Source organism: Podarcis gaigeae, assembly GCF_964106915.1.
Source record: "Podarcis gaigeae genome assembly, chromosome: 10".
Lineage (NCBI taxonomy): Eukaryota > Metazoa > Chordata > Lepidosauria > Squamata > Lacertidae > Podarcis > Podarcis gaigeae.
Genome location: NC_139686.1, coordinates 9,177,819 through 9,201,625, shown reverse-complemented (window position 1 = coordinate 9,201,625; position 23,807 = coordinate 9,177,819). Strand labels below are relative to the sequence as shown.

General features: G+C 47.3%; 1 protein-coding gene across 3 annotated transcripts in view; it reads left to right on the top strand.

The window, feature by feature from the left end:
• SFMBT2 (Scm like with four mbt domains 2) overlaps positions 1 to 23,807 on the top strand; it is a 66,524-nt gene that overhangs the window by 19,713 nt on the left and 23,004 nt on the right. For all 3 annotated transcript variants that reach the window (XM_083700147.1, XM_083700148.1, XM_083700149.1), the window contains 6 exons: positions 5,924 to 6,012; positions 9,633 to 9,879; positions 12,513 to 12,610; positions 16,737 to 16,838; positions 17,384 to 17,531; positions 21,364 to 21,446. In XM_083700147.1, the coding sequence (XP_083556273.1) occupies positions 5,924 to 6,012; positions 9,633 to 9,879; positions 12,513 to 12,610; positions 16,737 to 16,838; positions 17,384 to 17,531; positions 21,364 to 21,446 (767 nt within the window). The remainder of the gene's footprint in view (positions 1 to 5,923; positions 6,013 to 9,632; positions 9,880 to 12,512; positions 12,611 to 16,736; positions 16,839 to 17,383; positions 17,532 to 21,363; positions 21,447 to 23,807) is intronic.

The following is a 23,807-nucleotide window of genomic DNA, read 5'->3' as shown; positions in this document are numbered from 1 at the left end:
TGATCGCCAAAGAATTGATGCTTTTGAATTCTGGTGCTGGAGAAGAAGAAGAAGAAGAGTTTGGATTTGATATCCCACCTTTCACTCCCCTTCCGGAGTCTCAAAGCGGCTAAGATTCTCCTTTCCCTTTCTCCCCCACAACAAACACTCTGTGAGGTGAGTGGGGCTGAGAGACTTCAAAGAAGTGTCACTGGCCCAAGGTCACCCAGCAGCTGCATGTGGAGGAGCGGGGAATTGAACCCGGTTCCCCAGATTACGAGACTACCGCTCTTAACCACTACACCACACTGTGGAGGAGACTCTTGAGAGTCCCATGGACTGCAAGAAGATCAAACCTCCATTCTGAAGGAAATGAGCCCTGAGTGCTCACTGGAAGGACAGATCCTGAAGCTGAGGCTCCAATACTTTGGCCACTTCATGAGACGAGAAGACTCCCTGGGAAAGACCCTGATGTTGGGAAAGATGGAGGGCAGAAGGAGAAGGGGATGATGGAGGACAAGATGGTTGGACAGTGTTCTTGAAGCTACCAGCATGAGTTTGACCAAACTGCGGGAGGCAGTGGAAGACAGGAGTGCCTGGCGTGCTCTGGTCCAGGGGGTCACAAAGAGTTGGACACGACTAAACAACAATGCCGTCCTCACCATGCTGCAAACTTTGCCCACCAATTTTGGTTTAGGATCTGTTCCCTCCATTGGCTACTGATGTGACACTTCCTGTGAGTAAGCAACAACCCTTTCCCCACCGCAAGTGTGGTAGACTTTACTGAGCTAGAGGGGCCATTGGTCTGACTCTGTATTTGACAGCTTCCGGCGCAGGCCTGAACTCGCTTAATGAACACGTTTGGCAGTCCCTTGGAGCACCGTGTGCGTCGATCTCCTCCCCGTGAAAAACCTCCTTTATTTTTTGAAACGGCATCCTCGTGGCAGGCTACAGATGGACGGTGCCTGTCGTAAAAAATAAGGAGGCTCAGATTTATGGGAGGCTCGGAATGAATAACCGCCGCTCTGGGAGGCAGTGAAACCGTTTTAATGAAATGACCCTGCACTATATGAAAATATCCACTCGCCAACACCGCCTTTATGACAGCTGGGAAGTTCATTTTGGGAGGAAACAAAGGGAGATGAAGAGGATTTATTGTGCTATCGCCCTGCGTGGTGCAACATACATATCAATTATATGAGGGGAGACAGGGGATTATTTAATAGACGTAAATAAATGCTACTCTGCGGCATGAGGAAAGGAAATAAAGGTCTCTGCCTCAAACAGCTTACAATCTCAAGCTTCAAGGAAGTATAGAGGACATGGCAACAGGGAGTTGAAGACTGATGGACCCACATCAGATATCTAGGGAGGGGGTATCACCCCCCAAATACCTTAACTTGTAACTATTCAGGGCCTGGAAGCACCAATAAATCTTTGGCCGTGTGCTCTCCCAAGCCCACATTCCCAACATGATTGCATTTCTGTCTCAGCAATGTCTACGCTGGCTTGGTTCTAAACCACTGAGCCTCTTGGGCTTGCCAATTGGAAGGTCGGCGGTTCGAATCCCTGCGACGGGGTGAGCTCCCACTGCTGTGTCCCAGCTCCTGCCAACCTAGCAGTTCGAAAGCACGCCAGCGCAAGTAGATAAATAGGTACCGCTCCGGCGGGAAGGTAAACGGGGTTTCCATGCGCTGCTCTGGCTTCAGTGTTCCGTTGCGCCAGAAGCGGCTTAGTCCTGCCGGCCACATAACCCAGAAAGCTGGCTGTGGACAAACACCGGCTCCCTTGGCCTGAAAGCGAGATGAGCGCCACAACCCCATAGTCGCCTTTGACTGGACTTAACCGTCCAGGGGTCCTTTAACCTGTCCACAGAATGGGAGATGGCACAATCCCTAAGGAGCTGGCTTCAGGCACCAGTCTTGTTGGCAGATCAACTCTGTGGCACAAAGGGATCTGCAAGCGTGATGCCTGACCTCACATGCAGACAAAGGTCTGAACTCACCGAGGGTTTGAGACCCATCGGCTCCCCTCAGCTGGTTTAGCCGTCCAGTCAACGCCATTCCCGGGGTGTGGCTGTAGTTGCATGCTAACAGCTTCTAGGAGCCACAGGTGAGAGCTAAGTGCAAGGTAGGGACCAAAGGTGGACAAATGACCCCAGAAGGGGCAAGACATGCCCCCCCCGAGGTACTACTCTCCCCTACACAACCCATTTCATACCCATGCTCTGGTTATCTCTTGCTTGGACTACTGCAATGTGCTCTATGTGGGGCTACCTTTGAAGATGACCCAGAAACTACAACTAATCCAGAATGCAGCAGTTAGACTGGTGACTGAGAGTGGCTGCCGAGACCACATAACACGGGTCTTGAAAGACCTACACTGGCTCTCAGTACGTTTCCGAGCACAATTCAAAATGTTGGTGTTGACCTTTAAAGCCCTAAACAGCCTCGGCCCAGTATACCTGAGGGAGCATCTCCACCCCCATTGTTCTGCCCGGACACTGAGGTCCAGCGCCGAGGGCCTTCTGGCGGTTCCCTCGCTGCGAAAAGACAAGTTACAGGGAACCAGGCAGAGGGCCTTCTTGGTAGTGGCACCCGCCCTGTGGAATGCCCTCCCACCAGACGTCAAAAGAGAACAACAACTAGCAGACTTTTAGAAGACATCTGAAGGCAGCCTTGTTTAGGGAAGCTTTTGATGTTTGATGCATTACTGTATTTTAATATTCTGTTGGAAGCCGCCCGGAGTGGCTGGGGAAGCCCAGCCAGATGGGTGGGGTATAAATATATTATTATTATTATTATTATTATTATTATTATTATTATTACCGCTAGCAGGTAATGTTCCTTCTCCTTCCTGCCGCAAGCAGCCAAGATCAGGCTTGGCTAAGTTCGAAGCCCTGACGAAAATTCCTTCCCGGTGGCAAATGTTGCTCTAATGAACTTAACTATTGACCTTTGATACACAGAAGTAAGCAGCCTAACTAGACGAGGCTTGGAGGCAATGCGGAGAGCAAGACTTAAGTCTGTAGGGGGAAAGAAGGTCCCATTTATCTGTGTGAACCTTCCAGCTAATGCAGCACTTTACTTCCACGGCCATAAAATTGCTAATTCCTCCGGAGACGCTATTCAAAGATAGCATTGTGCAATACTGTACAGTTAGTTATTATTTAATTTTTTTCTCTTTTCTTTTACAAGGGATGAGAGCAGTCACCTTTGCATTTTCCACAACCCCCTTAGTTTAAATAGATTTGCACGAAGCTATAAAAGCAGAAACGTAATAAGCAATACACATGTTCTGGATAAGGTGAATTTAATCACAGAGGCGCTGATAGACCGAAAGAGTGTCTGGAATAAAGCACTGCTCTGTTAACAGGGCAGAAATTCGGCATATTTATATATTATGCCTGGCCAATCTGGAGGCCTCATACTGTCTACCAATCAGAAGGGCCATACTGTCTACCAATCAGAAGGACCAATGTTGAAGGCCCCCATTCCTGTCCCCCATGTAGCCCAGAGGGCCCAGAGGTCTGAGTGCAAGTGCAGGGACGTGATTGGATATTTTTGTTGCCCTAAATGAGGGATGGAGAAGCCATGAATCTTCAGGCATTGTTGGACTCCAACTCCCATGAGCCTCAGCCAGCATGAGCAATGGTCAGGGATGATGGGAGTTGTAGTCCAGCAACACCTGGACAAGAGCAGAGTATAACCTGTCGAGAAAATAACAGTTTGTCTTCTTGTGATCAGGCCTTTATTGGGGGGGGGGGGAGTCTCAGGGGCATAGAAAGTCACCTTTATACAGAGTCAGACCATCAATATTATCAGTCCCATAAGTCACACATTCCATGTCTAGTTCTGGGCATAGCTGTCAACTTTCCCCTTTTTTAAAAGGGAAATTCCCTTATTCCGAATAGGATTCCTCGCAAGAAAAGGGAAAAGTTGACAGCTATGGTTCTGGGCCCCACAATTTAAGAAGGATGTCGACAAGCTGGAAGGTGTGCAGAGGAGGGCAACCAAGATGATCAAGAGCAGGGGTAGGCAAACTAAGGCCCGGGAGCCGAATCCGGCCCAATCGCCTTCTCAATCCGGCCAGCGGACGGTGTGTTTTTACATGAGTAGAAAGTGTCTTTTTATTTAAAATGGATCTCTGGGTTATTTGTTATTTGTGGGGCCTGCCTGGTGTTTGTACATGAGTAGAATGTGTGCTTTTACTTAAAATGCATCTCTGGGTTATTTGTGGGGCATAGGAATTCGCTCATACTTTTTTCTTCAAAATATAGTCCGGTCCACCACATGGTTTGAGGTACGGTGGACCGGCCCACAGCTGAAAAAGGTTGCTTACCCCCGATCAAGGGTCTGGAAACCATGCCTTATGAGGAATGGTTGAGTGAGCTGGGTATGGTTAACTTGGAAAAGTGGAGACTGAGAGGAAATAGGAGAGCCATCCTCAAATATCTTACACAGAAGAGGGAGCAAGCCTGTTTTCTTCTGCTCTGGAGGGTAGGACTCGAACCCACGGCTTCAAGTTACAACAAGGGAGATTCCGACTCAACATCAGGAATAACTTTCTGGCAGTAAGAGCTGTTTGACAGTGGGGAGATGGTGGACTCTCCTTCCTTAGAGGCTTCTAAGCAGAGGTTGGGTGGCCATGTGTCATGGATGCTTTAGCTGAGTTTCCTGCATTGCGGGGGTTGGACTAGATGACCCTCGGGTCCCTTTCAACTCCACCGTTCTATGTTCCTATGAATGGTTCCTGCTGTTGCACTTCTAGCAAGCCAGGCAAAGGGTGCAGCTCTGACCTGCCCCATTGATGCCCCTGCCCCACCTGTTTCTGACCTCCCTGCCTTCTCCCCTACCAGTCGCAATGAACACAAGCCACCACTTTAAATTATCTGATGCTTTTCCCTGGTTGGGGCGAGAGTATCTTAGCGGCTGGGCCTGGCTCCCTCGGCCCGTGTCTTCCCCCTTGAAGAACCAGCTGGGTGACAAGTTAATTAAATAGCTCATTTGTAACGGTTACATCTTGCTGCTTTGTTTAGGCCTTGTCATACAATCAGTCCCCTTCAGCCGGTAAATGATGTTATCTATTGATTCTCTGTGCTGGTAACATTTACAGCCTTTTGTCATCTGCTGTTTCCTTGATGGATCTGCTGGTAGCTGCTAATGTCGGAGCCTGGATATAAATCCAGCCTTGTTGTTTGTTGGTTTTTTAAATCCTCTTATCCCCGCAGTTTTGGCCGACACTTTCACTGCTGCTAACACAATCCCTCTGGAGAGCTCCTGTCACCTCGCAAATCCCAATTTGTCACCTTGTAATGTGTGGTGCTGATGCACATGCCCTCCCAACACCTTGAAGGCAAAAACCAAGAGGCCATGTTCCCAGATGCCATCTTCCTGTTTTGTAATTGCGAGAGAACGGCGGCCATTTTGGACGCTGTGATCTCACGTGATTTCACACTGCTATATCCTCCTGGAAAAAACGACAACTTTTTAGTGGGGTGGGGGAGAAATTGTGGCGTGAAATAATGGGAGATCGCGATGCCCAATATGGCCGCCTTTCTCTCACGATAAAAAACGGGGTGTCCGTGTTTTTCTGGGGTACGGGATGTCCACATTTTTCAGGGTATGCATGCCTGGCTCAGACCTAAATCCATGCAGTGCTTGGAACAACTAATTTTCCTTGGGACACTCACTGGTACTTTTTACTGCTGAATTTTCCTTTCCCCCTTTTTTGCTTATTTATTTATTTTCATGGATTTACTGCCTTTCTTCCACCATGGAAACTCAAATGGCTTGGGATGGATGGTACCTGCAAACCATAGTTTACTGGACCGAGATTGTGATGGGTCATAGAGTTTGGAAGCTACCTCTATGTTTTGGTGTAGCCTTTTTACGGGTCAGAATCTGTCGCCTTAGCTAATCATGTGCTCGCCTTGCTTTCCCAGCTATCAAGGAGAAATATTCGGACTGGACGGCGTTCCTCATACGTGATTTGACGGGCTCGCGAACGGCGCCTGCAAATTTACTGGAAGGCGTATGTATTGAGTTAATATATCCTCTTGAGTGCTACAGTGTTTGTGGTGGTACGATTATTTAAGCCTGTAAAACTGACTCCCGCCTCCTCGCTTTTTAGCCCAGCTCTGGCAAGGCGGCGGGTGAGAAGGAAAGCATTGATTGTTTACATGTGGGTCATCTAAGATAGGCACAACTTTTAAGTGCAATTACATTCTTAAGTGATCGGATTCTAGGCTATTGGAGCGGTGGAGAGGGAGGCAAACAGATCCAGATTTTCTTATTTGGGTTTCTTTCAATGCATGGAAGCAAGACAGTCTATGCTTGTTTGGAATTCCTTTTCACAGTAATGACCTTCGTAGAGACATTGAACTGGTTAGTGTAGAGCATAGGCACTAGGTCTTGGGGTACCAGGGTACCCACAATTTTTTTTATGGGTGCTTAACATTCACAACACAGGCCTCTGTTGTGACTTCTGGTTTCTATTGGAAGTCGTCACAGAGCCCTGACACGACCTCCCAGATGATGTAGAAACCGGAAGTCACTCAGAGGTCTTGGACGTAACCTCCGAGACCCTGTGAGGCCTTGATAGTGCCGGCGCATCGCCAATGTGATGTCATGATGTCATGACGTCATGTTATGTCACGGGCGCCGTTGGGGATCCATAACATAAGGCCCAAGTCAGCGCCCCTGATGTAAAGGGCTGGAAAACACATTCTCCTTTTGATATTGTTAATCCTAGCCAGCAGGTATGGTAGGATCTGTGGTCCAGCAACATCTAGAGCAGGCTTCCTCAAACTCGGGAATTGAGACTACAATTCCCATCATCCCTGACCACTGATGCTGCTAGCTAGGGATCATGGGAGTTGTAGGCCAAAAACATCTGGAGGGCCGAGTTTGAGGAAGCCTGATGAGAAGTGCTGTAGGTCCCCATGCCCTGCTGTTGAGGGAATGGTGCTGATGGTGGAAACCATAGAATTGTAGAGTTGGAAGGGACCACAAGAGTAATCTAGTCCAACCCCCTGCAATGCAGGAATCTTTTGCCCAGCATGGGACTCAAACCCACAACCCTAAGATTAAGAGTGTTGTGCTCTACTGAGTGAGCTACCAAATATATGATGTTGGAACAGGATGGATCTAACAAGGCAATTCTCTTATCTTCACGATCTCCTAATTGGCTGCGGTTCGGGTGAGATTAAGCTGTGAGAGTATTGCTGTTCGGTTCAGTGTATCCACAGTGGTGTGGAATTTGTGTGGGATGGTTCTGAGTTGTGTTTTTTCAAGATGAGGGTTATCTCCAGTCCAGCTGTGATTCCTACATTGTAGTGTGTGGGGGGTGGGGTTGGACTAGATGACCGCTGGGGTCCCTTCCAGCTCCACAATTCTATGATTCCATTCTTGGTGCAACACAGAGAGATGCAAATCTGGGCATGCACCACAGTGTGTGGCTTGCTAATGCACTGCTGGAGCAATGAATATTCTTGATGCCTTGTGGTGTTCTTTCAGTAAAATGAGCCCTGGATATTCCACTTTTTTTTTATAGAAAAGCCTCTAGCTCTTTATTTTCCTGAGAAATACGCAGGCAGTACATTCTGTCTGGCTGCTCAATTCAACTCAATCCCAGTGTTTATTCTGCCCAGTGACACCCAACTGCATTTTACTGGAGTATTTAATATACCCCATAGCTTTTAATTTTAACAGAACAAGCAGCTTGCATTTCAGTCTCTGCTGGTTTTGTGGTGTACTAACTTTCAGCTCCTCCCCATGATCACCATCGCTGCAAAACTTATGGCTCCAGGCCTGTTTCACAGTTTGCTATCCGAATTGGTGGCTTACTTGCTAGAATAATCACTCTTGCATTGTTTGCTCAATAGTCAGGAGTGAGGATCGGGCGGGTGTGTGCAAATTGTAACTGGTTCCAGATATTATTATTTTTTAATGGCAATTATTATCACCATCACTGCTTATCGGTTTAGCAAAAAGGCTGTCTAGACCGTAGTCCTTCCTTACGGGGTCCTTTTGCTGTAGAAATGGATGCTCAAGGCAGAGTTGATTATTATCTATAGACATTCTGCTCTCCTTCTGTTTCCCACATTCCTCACCTAAGAGTTTTAATCAGGCAAACCCCAAACCAACAGGAACTTAAAAGCACATAGAATGAGTGCATATAAGCAGGACATGCATCATTGTTGTGGCAGGCCCCGTTCGCACCCCACCAACACCCCGTTTTAACGTTTCCCGGATATGCTTACGAGCCATCTGGAAATTGTCATGTTAAAAACATTCAAGATTTTGCAGATTGGATGCTTACGTTTCAAAAATGATTTTATTTATTTTGGTAAAGGGCTGAACCAGGTGCTGCTTTAACAGCGTGTTTAGCAACCACCTTTTTTTGTTTCTAAAAATACAATTAATTAATTAACAGGCACATGGGATTGGGATTAATTGGGACTGCAGTTTGCCAGTCCCTCCCCTCCCCCAGTTGCAATACTACTTGCAATGATCCCAACAAGCAAATTAGTCATTAGGGGAAAAAACAACTGTCATTGGCACCAATGGAACTTTTTATTATAACGCTTTTGCCATGCTAGAGGACTTCATTGGGATTGTGGTTGGGTCGTGAAGGATGAAAGCCTCTCTTTCCCACATGCTACAAAAACCTCTACAAAATCCCTTCCGACACACGCACACCTGGTCCTTTTTATAAAACAAAAAACACAGGTGTGTTTGCTGAACACAATATGAAAGTAATGTCTGGTTCGTTCTTCAGATTCACATTTGCTGACACACACGTGTGTGCGTGCACACGCACACCCTAAAGGCCATACATAGCTCATCCTTTAAAAAAATAATAATGTAAATCTAATTCAGAAATCAACACCCAGAATCCATTGGCAACTGGTAGGGTGGAAGGTTGGGAGGTGGACAGTAGGTGGCACCAGAGCCAGTGGCAAGTAGAGCCAGCTCATTCTAGTTTTGCTCCTGTCCTTCGCTGCCCTTCTGCTGAGTTCTGCAAGCGCAACACTGGGACTTAAGGAGGAGGACATTTTCAGGCAGGGCCACCCCCTGGAGTATTTGTAAGTAAGGAAACAGGGCAGGTGAGGGCTATCTGGGGGCAAACTGAAGATGGCTGGGCAGTAGCCCATTTCTGCAAATGGACCAGCTTCTGCTGCCAGGATCTGAATATATGTGTGACTTTGCAAGGTGAACATTTAAAAGCTTACTCCTTTTCCCTAAACATTTCCTTGTCACAGCTCCCTACAGTTAAGACCGTTTATTTTATTTTCACATAATCCGATTCCTGGGATATTAATAATATTATTTTTTTTTAAATGGGGGGATGTGAGTCAATTTTGAAAAGAATAATTGTCAAGCATTAAGCACAGTTAATTTCTCTTCCTGTTTTTCCCTTTTTTTTCTTTTGCTTTTGGAATGTATGACTGGGTTAAAATTAGGAGGAAGGAGAGACCGTTGGGATAAAGGTGAAGAAAAACCGTCATCCAACCGCAAACACACACACGCACACATACACACAAAATATAGAATAAAAAATTTAAAAATATAAATCTTCTGCTGTCTCTGTTACCGTGAGAAGACTTCGCATAAAGTTTAAAATAAGGAGTTTTGCTTCTGTTCAAACAGCCTCTGCGAGGGAAAAACCCTGTAGACCTCATTACAGTTGATTCCTTAATAGAGCTTCAGGATTCCCAGAGTCCCTTTCAATACTGGATAGTTAGTGTTCTTGAGAATGTTGGAGGAAGATTACGCCTTCGCTATGTGGGATTGGAGGAGACTGAATCCTATGACCAGTGGTTGTTTTACTTGGATTACAGACTTCGACCAGTTGGTTGGTGTCAAGAGAATAAGTACAGACTGGATCCACCTGCAGGTAAAAATACGAAAGAAAAAAATGCAGAAATAAGTTTCCTAAAATGTTATAGGCAGGTCCCTGCCTGCCTACGGTTAATGAATAGTATAATATGCTTTAAATGTATGGTACCTGCATGGCCTTAGTTTGCTGTTACAGGTAACTCACAGCGTGCACACATTTAAGTTGCATAAGCTTTGCACAATTGGCAAAAGGAATTAAAAGTGGGCATAAAAGGATCAAGTGTCCGAGGGGGAAAGGACTTTGGCAACCTCACCCGCCTTTGAACCCAAGGTGTTTAGACCATGCATGATTTTGCTATCCCCAGAACGTAAGAGTAGGGCTGGGCGATATCTGGTTTTCAGCATCACCAGCTAAACATCACCATATACCAATAACAGATAGGTAGCCGTGTTGGTCTGCCATAGTCAAAACAAAAAAAAATTTTTCCTTCCAGTAGCACTTTAAAGACCAACTAAGTTAGTTCTTGGTATGAGCTTTCGTGTGCATGCACACTTCTTCAGATACACTGAAACAGAAGTTTCCAGACCCTTCTATATAGTGAGAAGGTGGGGAGGGGTATTACTCAGAAGGGTGGTGGGAATGGGTGATTGGCATCTGCTCATACCAAGAACTAACTTATGGGTGATTGGCATCTGCTCATACCAAGAACTAACTTAGTTGGTCTTTAACATATACCAATAGATCATGACATCTGAAATAAGGATGGGGCTATGTAGAGGCATTGGCTGGCTTCATGGTTTTCCCCCAGATCGGAATTTTTGCATAGCGCACACATGCACATGTCATGATTTGTGATATACAGTGGACACTCGGGTTGCAAACGTGATCCATTTGGGAGGCACGTTCACAACCTGCAGTGCCGCGTCTGCGCATGCGCGGGTTGCGCTTCTGTGCATGCGCAAAGCGCAATTTAGCGCTTCTGCACGAGCGCCAAAACCTGGAAGTAAACCGTTCCAGTACAGTGGTACCTCGGGTTACATACGCTTCAGATTACACACTCCACTAAGCCAGAATTAGTGCTTCAGGTTAAGAACTTTGCTTCAGGATAAGAACAGAAATCGGGCTCTAGCAGCGCAGCGGCAGCAGCAGGCCCCATTAGCTAAAGTGCTGCTTCAGGTTAAGAAGAGTTTCAGGTTAAGTATGGACCTCCGGGACGAATTAAGTACTTAACCCGAGGTACCACTGTACTTCCAGGTTTCGGCGCGTCCGTAACCCGAAAACACACAACCTGAAGCATCTGTAACCTGAGGTATGACTGTATTGCCAGGTCAAAAGTTATGAAACCGATATCACGATATGGAACCTGTTTGGGATGATATATCAATATATTGCCCAGCCCTAGTTGAGAGTCGCCTGTATTGTGCTTTGACTACCAGAAAGGTGCTTGTGGGATCTTCTGCCTCGGGCGGCAAAATAACTTGGCAGGCCTTGGGCATGCACTTTGACTTAGTGGGGTGAGAGGCCATTCACTGCTCTGTCTCAAGCCGCAAAATGTCTTGGGCAGGTATTGGACCCTCACAAATCAGTTCAAGTTGCAGGTGAGCTCAGTGTTTATCCCAGAGGTGCTGCAAACAGGTGATAAGAGTGTTAAGTGTATTTCGGCCGAGTGCCAAAACTTTGCCCTATTGTCTTCATTAACAGATTTACTGACCTTGATTCTAGGAGCAGCAGGAAGAGAGCTCTAGTTCCACTTAGTAGGAGAGCCTGCTTACCTCTCCCATCATGTTGTATTCTGGGGCGTGCAGTTTTGTGGGGGCGCAGTGAGGCAAGAGATTGTCCCAGAAGGAAAGGCTTTATTTTAATCTCACTTTCCTCCTGTGAATGGATTTACAGGCGTTTAAAGAAAAACCCGCTGTGAATTGCTTAAAAGCACTGAGTGAGGCAGCCAACGGAACTTTCCCGCCCCCTCGATTTACGGTTTTTGTACTTTGCAAAGCACGGTCATCAGTTGAGTCTTCGGGGCAGCTTAAAAGCAGGTTGCTGTGTGGGTCTGTTGGGACAAATCTGGTTAAATCTACCAGGTGTGCAAATGAGGCCTATATGAGTGAGTGAGTGAGTGAGTGAGTGAGTGAGTGAGTGAGTGAGTGAGTAAGTGTGTGTGTGTGTGTGTGAGAGAGAGAGGGAGAGAGGGAGAGAGGGAGAGGGAGAGAACGAGAACCCGGTAAAGTGGCCCACCTAGGAGAAAGCAAACTCTGTTCCTAAACTTCCTCTCCTTTTGGGGATATCTTTGGGAGAAGAAAAAGCTAAGGCATAAACGCTACACAAATCTGCAGTGGATTCCCTAAGGATGGCACCTTGTATGCCTCCTTTTGCCAACTCCTGCAGCCAAGCTGGTACCAAATTTATCTCAGCTTTCTTTTGGCTCACACCAGCAATGCCAAGACAAGGATCTTGTCACCTGGGCAGTCCAGGACCTCCATACACACTGCCCAGGCTTGCGCCACAGGGAAGCCACTTCGGTGCTGCTAATGCGGCGGTTTGACTTCACCCCTGGAGGCTCACTCCATTGCATCTTGGGACAGACGGATGCCAGCCACGTATTTGCAGACCCAGAACTTGAATGAAGCATTGCAGAATGTTAATACACACTGCTTCAACATCCATGTGATTTCTGATGTGGTTTGTTTTAGAAATCTGTTCTCTGAAGACTATGTCTGAATGGCATTCTGCTCTGGATAAAGCCCTGATTGAGGCAGCACAATTTCCCCTCCCTATGGAAGTGTTTAAGGTAGGATCTGTTATTCCCTTTTCAGCTGAAATAACAGCCAGTTTGAATTTCGGTGGCATCCTTGTATTGTGCTCCTGATTCTCGTATCAGACTCATCCATCTTTGTTCGGAGTAGGGAATAGGGGAATGGAGCAAGCTCCTTGCTTGATGCTACTTTCTCCATAGTTCTATTACTGCTGCCGCCATTTTGAACCCTGGGCCAGCCCCTCCATGGGTTGCCTGTTGAAGCCATCTTTGCAAATTCCAGGCTACAGCTGTCCTCAACTTGGTGCCCTCCAGATCTGTGGACTCCAACGACCATCAGCACCAGACGACTGGTCAGGGTTGTTGGGAGTTGTAGTTCAACGTGACTGGATGACGCCAAGTTGGGAGAGGCTGTAGGCTAGAATGGGCACATAACCTTGCCGTTTCCATGCCTAGTGTTGTCATTTCACTGAGAGAAAGCTTGCCTAACCTCCTAACACCATGTCAGACCTTAGGTCCATCTAGCTTGTACTGTGCAGTGGCATAGCGCGGGGGGGGGGGGCAGGCACAAAATTTGAGAGGAGGGCATAACCCACTCAGGCGCCAGCATTGGCTGACCAGCCCTCCCCCCCATGTGAGCAGGCAGGGGGCACAACACGACCCTGCTTGGCTCTGGTGGAGGGACACTCCATCCGCACTGGTGGCTTGCCTGCCCCGGGTACCGGCAACCCCTGCTATGCCACTGGTACTGTATGCACTGAACTGCAACATCTGCCCCAAGGTTTTGTGTTTTCGGTTTGTGTATTATTTTGGAAAAATGTGAATTGGTATCCTGGACTGGCTGGAGTCAGAGGGATTGTGGGAGGCACCATTGGGGGGGGGGGGAACCCCGCCCTGGCAATGGGAAGAAGGCTCAGAGCCAGAGGAGTGATGCTGGGAAAGACTTCCTCGAAAGCATTGCTGAGACCACTAGGCCTGAGCTGTGGTTTGTTTCCTTGAATAAAGATCCAACTTCACTGGCCTTCAGAGATTTATTTATTTTTGCTGCTGGCTCCAGCCCTGACATTTAGGTGGTTTCGCTTTAATATCTGATCCAGGCCACGCTCCCTGCCCCCTTCCATCCCTAGACCTCAGCCAGTATTTCTTTCCAGCAATTTAAAATCCACTGTTTTACAAACAGTAAATAGCAGTTTCAGGAACAGGGTGGCTTCTCAAAATGCACATCTCAGGTGTCAAAGGCCTGGGCCAGCATTTGCCAGAAGCTTTGTAGCGAAGGGGTCAGACACAACTCTGTGGAGAGAAGGCAGTAGCTTCCCAAAAAATCTTGTTTCCTGCATCTTGCCTTCCCTTCCCTTCTTACTTTTGTTTGGATTTGAGTTTCTTGCCAGCTATGCCCTGTCAAAGCAATAAATTCTCACCTTGAGCCGCCTGGCTTGTGAGTTCAGTTTCCCCTGCGGTGAGGATATATATCGGTATGGAAAATTCTGCAGGTTTAATAAAAGGAGAAGGTGATGAATTGCAAACAAGTGCACTCTATCCTACAAACACCTTTACAATAAGCTCTGAGTGGGGGTGCAGGAGTGTGTTATTGCTCCTGCTTTCAAAAAACACTTGGTTCCTGTGAAGAATGAGGAGTGGAATTACTAGCGTCAAGAATACTGTCATTGCTGCAACGCAGGTCAGTGATGGAAGAGGCTCTCTTCCTTTTTATGAAAACCAGGCTGTTGGAAAGCAATAGTTTTCCAGTGGTGGGAAACCGCACAAAATTGGCGCATAATTGGAGGGGAGAGGGGTCGGTGCTGTGTTCGGAAGCGCAAAATGTGTGGCTTCTGGAATCGAATCCTTTCAATTGCAGAGTCCTGCAGACTCACTTAAATGTGACCCACTGAAAGGTTGGGGACACCACCAGCCCACCGCTGCCTTAAGCATTTGAAAGCAAAGATTCTTGATTTATTTCATTTTGTCTAAACACCATTTTAGCCCACCCTTCATCGTAAAGTGACCCCAAGCTGGAGAACAATTTTTAAAAACCAAATGTATTTCAATCAGTAATCATAGAACGAGCAGGTGAAACACCAAAGAACAACTAGGATAGCATTATTATTATTATTATTATTAAACCCTGCCGATCTGGCTGGGTTTCCCCAGCCACTCTGGGCGGCTTTCAGCAGAATATAGAAACAATATAAATATAAATGGTTAGCTAATAGCCCAGCAAACGCCCTAATGAATCGTCTAATTTGCAATCAATTAAATTACAGTGGTACCTCGGGTTAAGTACTTAATTAGTTCTGGAGGTCTGTTCTTAACCTGAAACTGTTCTTAACCTGAAGCACCACTTTAGCTAATGGGGCCTCCTGCTGCTGCCGCGCTGCCGGAGCCACGATTTCTGTTCTCATCCTGAAACAAAGTTCTTAACCCGAGGTACTATTTCTGGGTTAGCGGAGTGTAACCTGAAGCGTATGTAACCTGAAGCGTATGTAACCCGAGGTACCACTATACCTAAGTCTGGTCTATATATTACATGAGTATTTCATAGAACGCTTTGTTTATACAGATGAACCTAGGAGCTTTGAGATGCAAAGATGCCACAGAGTGGCTGGGGAAACCCAGTCAGATGAATCATAGAATCACACAATGGTAGGGTTGGGAGGGACCCTGAGGGTCATCTAGTCCAACCCCCTGCAAGACCACTTACATCCCCTCCTTCCTATTTTATCCTCAAAACAACCCTATAAGGTAGGCTGGGCTGAGAGGCAGTGACTGGCCCAAGGTCTCCCAGTGAGCTCTGGGTGGCCGAGTGGAAATTTGAACCCTGGTCTCCCAGGTCTTATAGTCCAGCTCAGGGGTCAGCAACCTTTTTCAGCTGTGGGCCGGTCCACCGTCCCTCAGACCTTGTGGGGGGCTAGACTATATTTTGAATTTAAAAAATATGAACGAATTCCTATGCCCCACAAATTACCCAGAGATGCATTTTAAATAAAAGGACACATTCTACACATGTAAAAACACCAGGCAGGCCCCACAAATAACCCAGAGATGCATTTTAAATAAAAGGACACATTCTGCTCCTGTAAAAACACACTGATTCCCAGACCATCTGGGGGCCGGATTGAGAAGACGATTGGGCCAGATCCGGCACCCGGGCCTTAGTTTGCCTTCCCCTGGTCCAGCCCTTTAACCGCTAGACTATACAGGCTCTCAAGTCTCTTAAGTACAAATTGGTAAGAGGGGTTAAGTATTACACAATCACATACATCTGCTATGTCGTATTGAACGTAAAGGACCGGTGTTTGATGCACCATGTGGGATCCATGAGACCCTACTTTCTTTTTTGTCTCAAGAGTAAAGAGAAAGAAAGAGAAGTCTTATTATCTGCCATTGATGTGCGCCAAGGAATTCAGAGAGCAATCCATCATGGCTGTGCGTCAATTTGAGCCTAATAGCAATTAAAAGCTTTGTGTTCGCTCCAGTGAAATGTATCCTTCAGAAATTATGTAGATTAATTGGCGTCTTGAAAGGGAGCATATGTTTGCCGTCTCATTCATTCCTCTGACTCTGAGACAGGCTGGTAAAAGGTTTGCTGGGAGGGAGCGTTTTGAAGCCACCTTCTCACGCTTCCCTTTAAACTGGGGCCCATCACCCTGGGAAGGCAGCCCATCTAAGAGAAGGAAAACCCCGATCCTAAGCCCTAGCGGGATGTCTTTGGGAGGAGAAAATGCTCAGGAATAAACTCTACACAGATCTGGAGTGGAGTATTTGACGCAGGTGGCACTGTGGGTTAAACCACAGAGCCTAGGACTTGTCGATCAGAAGGTCGGCGGTTCAAATCCCTGGGACGGAGTGAGCTCCCATTGCTCTGTCCCAGCTCCTGCCAACCTAGCAGTTCAAAAGCATGCCAGTGCAAGTAGATAAATAGGTACCACTCTGGCAGGAAGGAAAACGGCGTTTCCATGTGCTCTGGTTTATGTCACGGTGTCCCATTGTGCCAGACGCGGTTTAGTCCTGCTGGCTACATGACCCGGGAACATGTCTGTCGACAAACACCAGCTCCCTCGGCCTGAAAGTGAGATGAGCGTCACAACCGTCATAGTCGCCTTTGACTGGACACCTTCTGAGTCTTGGGGACAAAGCCTTGGATTTATTTGTTTTTGTTTCATAGGACCATGACGACTTGAGAAACCATTTGTTCACGGTGGGCATGAAATTGGAGGCGGTGGATATGAAAGAGCCATGTAGGATTTGTCCCGCTACAATATCTAAGGTGAGAAATTTAAAATGGGGAAAGGCAGGGGGTTGGACTAGATGACCCTTGGGTCCCTTCCAACTCTAAAATTCTGTGATTCTAACACAGATGGAAAATAATAATAATAATAATAATAATAATAATAATAATAGATTTCTTACTTTCCCTTCCCTGTGAGGTCCTAGGGTAGGTTATTAGTGGTAAGCTCAATGGTGGGGACACTCTGACAAACTTTCCTTTAGCCAAAAAGAGCACTCCCACTTTATTTATTAATTATATTGCATTTCTACCCCACCTTTTCCTCCAAGGCGCTCCAGGTGTCTTACCTGGTTCTCCCCCTCCCCATTTTATCCTCACAACAACCCTGTGAGGTACGTTTCGGACCTGAAGTGTGAAAATTGCAGACCCACTTTTGCTGATGAGTATCCTAAACCTAGTATTTTTCTGTGCAAAATGAAAGGAAAACACAAGGCTGGTTGGTCTCTGAACAGAGTTTACATTCGTTCTGTGTGTGTCGATGGCAGGGATTTTTCCTTAATGCAGAATTGTTTGGTTCCCTCCAGGTTTTTAACAACCATTTCGTTCAAGTAACCATTGACGACCTCCGTCCCGAAGGGAGCGCAGCCTCCATGATTTGCCATGCCGATTCCTTGGGGATCATGCCAGTACAGTGGTGCCTGAAAAACAGAGTCCACCTGACACCGCCCAAAGGTCTGTATATATTTATATAGCTCTCTCTGGGCAAAAAGTCTTTCCTGTGTTTTCAGAGTGCTACGGTGCCCTGGCTAGCCCACAGCTTGTTTTGGTTTTGATAGTGGGTTTCAGGGTTGCGTAACCCAGGACGTAGGACGTGGAAGAAACCCATAAATGCTGCCTGCTAAATCTGGAGAGAGGGACTCAGCCATGAAGCTCCCAGATATTTACTGTATATTTCCGTGTATAAGACGATGCTTTTTGCAATAATAATAATAATAATAATAATAATAATAATAATAATAATAATAATTTATTATTTATACCCCGCCCATCTGGCTGAGTTTCCCCAGCCACTCTGGGCGGCTCCCAATCAAGTGTTAAGAACAGTACAGCGTTAAATATTAAAAACTTCCCTGAACAGGGCTGCCTTCAGATGTCTTTTAAAGACAGGATAGCTGCTGATTTCCTTCACATCTGAAGGGAGGGCGTTCCACAGGGTGGGTGCCACCACCGAGAAGGCCCTCTGTAACCTCACTTCTTGCAATGAGGGAACCGCCAGAAGGCCCTTGGCGCTGGATATCAGTGTCTGGGCTGAACGATGAGGGTGGAGACGCTCCTTCAGGTATACAGGACCGAGGCCTGCTAAGAAAAAATCAGACAAAAATTGGGTGTCTTCTTATACATGGATAGTGAATGCAAAGGGGGGACGTGCGATTAATGGCAGTGGCGATTGGGCGGGTGATTGGTGGCTGTGGCAAGGCCTGCTGGCGATTGGCTGTGGCTGCGGCAATTGGGCAGGTGATTGGCGGCTGCAGCAAGTGGGCAGGTGGGTTGGTGGCGGCAGTGAGCAGACAATTGGCAGCTGCGGCGAGGCGTTTGATCGGCAGTGGCAGTGGCAAGCGATCAGTGGTGGCGGGCAGGCGGGTGAGCGATTGGAGGAAGTGACCTCCCCCACCCCTCCGAAAAGCTAAAGAACTTAATTTCTTAATTTTGGGCGTCTTATACATGGGGGGCATATTATCCACTGAAAAATACTGTATGTTTGAGAACTGGCATGGTGCACTGCAGCAGTCGCCAGCCTTTTTGGGGGACGCCTTTTTGCAATCACAAATTGGAGAAGCTGTTGTGGGCGCCACATGAACACTGCAACCAAGCACACACCGCAGTTTGTTTTAATAGCAACTGCAGAATTACCTCTTTCAGCAAGGGAAAGGCATTCAGGAGCGCCAGGAAAGATCCGCAATGGTGACTCCTCGCATAGTGGTTCCAGTTTTGGCTTAATGCTAGAGAAACATGGCATCATCTCTAAGCCTAACTCAGTGTGTCTCTAAGTCTAACCCACCCTACCTCACAGGGTTGTTGTGAGGATAATATATGGGGAGCAGAAGCATTTATTTACCCCCCCCCCCTAAGTTTTATTACCATTATTAACAACCCAAAATAAGGGATGCAGGTGGCGCTGTGGGTTAAACCACAGAGCCTAGGACTTGCTGATCAGAAGGTCGGCGGTTCGAATCCCCGTGACGGGGTGAGCTCCTGTTGCTCGGTCCCAGCTCCTGCCAACCTAGCAGTTCGAAAGCATGTCAAGTGCAAGTAGATAAATAGGTACCGCTCCAGCGGGAAGGTAAACGGTGTTTCCGTGCGCTGCTCTGGTTCGCCAGAAGCGGCTTAGTCATGCTGGCCACATGACCGGGAAGCTGTACGGCGGCTCCCCCGGCCAATAAAGCGAGATGAGCGCTGCAACCCCAGAGTCGGTCACGACTGGACCTAACGGTCAGGGGTCCCTTTACCTTTTTAACAACCCAAAAGTGCAATGGCAGTTTATTGCATCGCACCACATACAAAACAAGCGAGTCATAAATAACAAGAGATAGTTTCATTGCAATTGAACTTCCAGTTCTAGGGTTCTATGAAATGGTGACACAACAATATTTTTCAAGACATCCTTATTTTTCCGAGCTGACACCTAAACACAATTAATAAATAAATTCTGCTTTATTATACCAACACAGCCTACTTTGGTTGCTGGTTTTCTGGGGACGGGTAGAGGTTAGACTGCATGTTTTTCCTAAATTGAATTTACCCCTTTTGCCTGGAGGCAGATTTAATATACATTCCTTCCCTGCTATTAAACAACTGGAAGAAGAATTGTGTGGCTTCCCTGGAGCCAAAAATAGACCCATGTGCTCTCTCTGTTTGGTGCCAGCCAGCAAATGAATCTCCATTAACTGCCAACAAATGTAAGCACTGTGCTGGCACTGCTTATATTTACTAAGCTGCTGGATTTATAGACCTCTTTTCTTTCTTTCTTTCTTTCTTTCTTTCTTTCTTTCTTAAACATTAAGAGCCATTGCGCCCTTTTATGAGCTGTTTAAGGGGAGGGAGCATTTGCTCAAGGATTACAGCACGTTGCAAAGGACGCTCAGCTATGCGCTCGAATGTAATCATGCGCCGCTCCTTGACTGCATGCTATTGCCAGCATCTGAAATCTTAACGGGCCGCTGCAGTTAATAAAACATTTAGCTGGTTATAAAAGGGCTGCTAGCCGCCAACATCTAACACCTGCTGCCTGAGGTTGATGGGAGTTTAATAATAATAATAATAATAATAATAATAATAATAATAATAATTTATTTATACGCCGCCCATCTGGCTGGGTCCCCCCAGCCACTCTGGGCGGCTTCCAACAAAACACTAAAATACAATAACCTATTAAACATTAAAAGCTTCCCTAAACAGGGCTGCCTTTAGATGTCTTCTAACAGTTTGGTAGTTGTTCTTCTCTTTGACATCTGGTGGGAGGGCATTCCACAGGGCAGGTGCCACCACCAAGAAGGCCCTCTGCCTGGTTCCCTGTAACCTCACTTCTCACAGTGAGGGAACCGCCAGAAGGCCGTCGGCGCTGGACCTCAGTGTCCAGGCAGAACGATGGAGGTGGAGACGCTCCTTCAGGTATACTTCAGGTAGTACAACGCACCTGAACTGCACCCGGTTGGAGAAGGGCTGACTTCAGGCATGACCAAAGTCCAAAATTTCAGTAAGTGCATGGGTGGAAGAACAGAGCAGTGAAGACAGCTGGAGATTTGAGGCTGCAGCAGATCCAGCTGCCAAAGAGGCAAGCCGTCGTTCTTCAAAGGGACCTTGGCAGTGGGAACTTTTTGGTACCCAGAATCATAGAACTGCAGAATGCAAAGGGACCCCTGGGTCATCTAGTCCAACCCCCTGTTGCAATGCAGGAATCTCAGCTAAAGCATCCATGACAGATGGCCATCCAACCTCTGCTTTAAAACCTCCAGGGAAGGAGAGTCGTCACCTTCCAAGCTGCCAAACTGCTTTTACCGTCCAGAATTTCTTCCTAATGTTTAGTTGGAATCTCCTTTGAACCTGTTGGTTCAAATCCTACCCTCTGGGCAGCTTCTAAGAAATTATTAAATCACAGAAAAACATCTAATATTAAAAACTTCCCTATACAGGACTGCTTTCAGACGTCTTCTAAAAGCCATATATAGTATTTATCTGTTTGACATCCAATGGGAGGGCGTTCCAGAGGGTGGGTGCCACTACCAAGAAGGCCCTGTAACTTCACTTCTCGCAGTGAGGGAACCACCAGAAACCCTCGGAGCTGGATCTCAGTGTCTGGGCTGAATGATGGGGGTGGAGATGCTCCTTCTTATGTCCTTATATTCAGTGTTAGAAGAAAAAAAAGAGTTGCCAGAACTCACCATGAACTCACCTCTGTTTTCTTATAACGGCAAAGGCGCCCACCTGAGAGGTGCCTGAACTGAGTTCTGGCGAGTTGAGGCTGAAAAATAAAGCCCTGCTTATATTCTTATGCGTTGTCTTGCAGGTTATTCTAGCCAGGACTTCGACTGGGCAGATTACCAGAAGCAATGTGGAACTGAAGCAGCTCCCCAGTTCTGCTTCAGAAATGTAAGATACCATTTTCCTTTTCTAAAAAAGGTTTATTGATTTAATTGAGACAGATTTTTATTTAATTTTTTGGCTGGCTGCAAATGTAATAAAGGGGGGAAACTTCATCTTCTGACACTAATGCAAATATCCCATCGATATGTGAATTGATATAGGCAACCCATGTGTCCAAATCTAGTGAGAGCCACTGTGGTGCAGTGGTTAGAGTGTTGGTCTAGGAGCTGGGAGGCCAGGGTTCGAATCCCTGCTCAGCCGTGAAATCCACTGGGTGACCTTGGGGCCCAGTCACGGTCTCTCAGCCTGACCTACCTCATAGGGTTGTTGTGGGACGTTAAAATGGGAAAAGAACCATTGGTGCCTCCTTGAGCTCCGTGGAGGAAAGGTGAAGCATAAATATGATTAAAGACCCAAACGATCTTGATGATCACAAGCTGTGCATTCAGACTTAGAAAGGGCAGCGAGATCTTCAGACTGCTTTTCTTTTATATCTGCTAATCCCACACCATAAAGAAGGCTGATTGCCGAATAATTGATGCTTTTGAATTATGGTGCTGGAGGAGACTCTTGAGAGCCCCATGGACTGCAAGAAGATCAAACCTCTCCATTCTGAAGGAAATCAGCCCTGAGTGCTCACTGGAAGGACAGATCCTGAAGCTAAGGCTCCAATACTTTGGCCACCTCATGAGAAGAAAAGACTCCCTGGAAAAGACCCTGATGTTGGGAAAGATGGAGGGCGCAAGGAGAAGGGGACGACAGAGGACGAGATGGTGGGACAGTGTTCTCAAAGCTACCAGCATGAGTCTGACCAAACTGCAGGAGGCAGTGGAAGACAGGAGTGCCTGGCGTGCTCTGGTCCATGGGGTCACGAAGAGTCGGACACGACTAAACAACAACAATCCCACACCAGCCTCCTCGTTTGCTGGTTCTTAGCTTCCGCCTTTCAGCACCACAAACTAAGCAGCAGGGACTGCTTAAACAATGGGGGTGGAGTGGGGGAAGGAAATGCATCATTTATCTTTTTAAAAATAACAACAACATAGCATCCCCGCCTGGGCATTTGAGCGTCTGGCCTGGTGGGGAAATGTATGCGGTGGACAAAATAGGGAGGCCAGAAGCAGCCCAGAGGCTGGGGTCCACCAAAGTGATGCTCCCTAGATTCTGCCAGACTCCAGTTCCCATAAACCCTAGCTAGATGTCCCCTGCCCAAAAGGATGATGGGAGATGTAGTCCCAAGCAACATCTGCAGGCCACCACATTGGTTACCTCTGCTAGGGAGCATTGGGAAGTTTTGTTTCCCCCGAGCGCAGGAAACCGCCTGACACCCAGTTGGTCCATTGGACTCTGTTGCCCTGGTGTCGTCTACTCTGAAGGACAGCTCCAGGCAGAGACGAACCATTGCTGATCCTCCTTCCCAGCATCCTCTTCAACTGGAAACTCAGCCGATGGAACCCGGAACTGGGTGGAGTTGGGTAGAGTTCCCCTTCGAGGAGGAGTTGGAGGAAAAATAGGAGCAGAGTAGGAAACATCAGGGACGTGAGTGGCGCTGTGGGTAAAACCTCAGTGCCTAGGACTTGCCGATCGTATGTTCGGCGGTTCGAATCCCCGCGGCGGGGTGAGCTCCCGTCTTTCGGTCCCAGCTCCTGCCCACCTAGCAGTTCAAAAGCACCCCTAAGTGCAAGTAGATAAATAGGCACCGCTTTCTAGCGGGAAGGTAAATGGCGTTTCCGTGTGCTGCGCTGGTGCCGGCTCGCCAGAGCAGCTTCGTCACGCTGGCCACGTGACCCGGAAGTGTCTCCGGACAGCGCTGGCTCCCGGCCTCTTAAGTGAGATGAGCGCACAACCCTAGAGTCAGACATGACTGGCCCGTATGGGCAGGGGTACCTGTACCTTTACCTTAGGAAACATAGGAAGATTCCTTATACCTGGTCCATCCAGGTCAGTGCTGTCTACACGGACTGGCAGCTACTCTCCTGGGCTTCGGGCAGGGGGCATTCCCAGTCCCACTTGCAGGTGTCAGGGATTGAAACAGGGATCTTCTACATCTGGCACTCCCAGATTGTAGTCCCAAAACAGCTGGAGGGCTGGGTTTGGGGAGGCCTGTTCTACATGATTGGCTGGTGCTTCACCAATGAGCTTCAGGTTCTGCCTTCTCTTGGTCAGCTGTTAGGATTCTATAATCATTTCCCTCTCGTTTGAGAGTTTTAAAAAGCTCTTTTTCTCACTCCTTGCTTCCCTTGCCACCTGTAGCTTGAGTTTTCCTGTCCTGTAAAGCTGGGCTGCATTATCTCTGCCCGTTCTTGAGAAGCTCCTTCCTTTCTATTTCTTACAGTAAGATTGTGGGAGAGAAATTGGAGTCCGTTC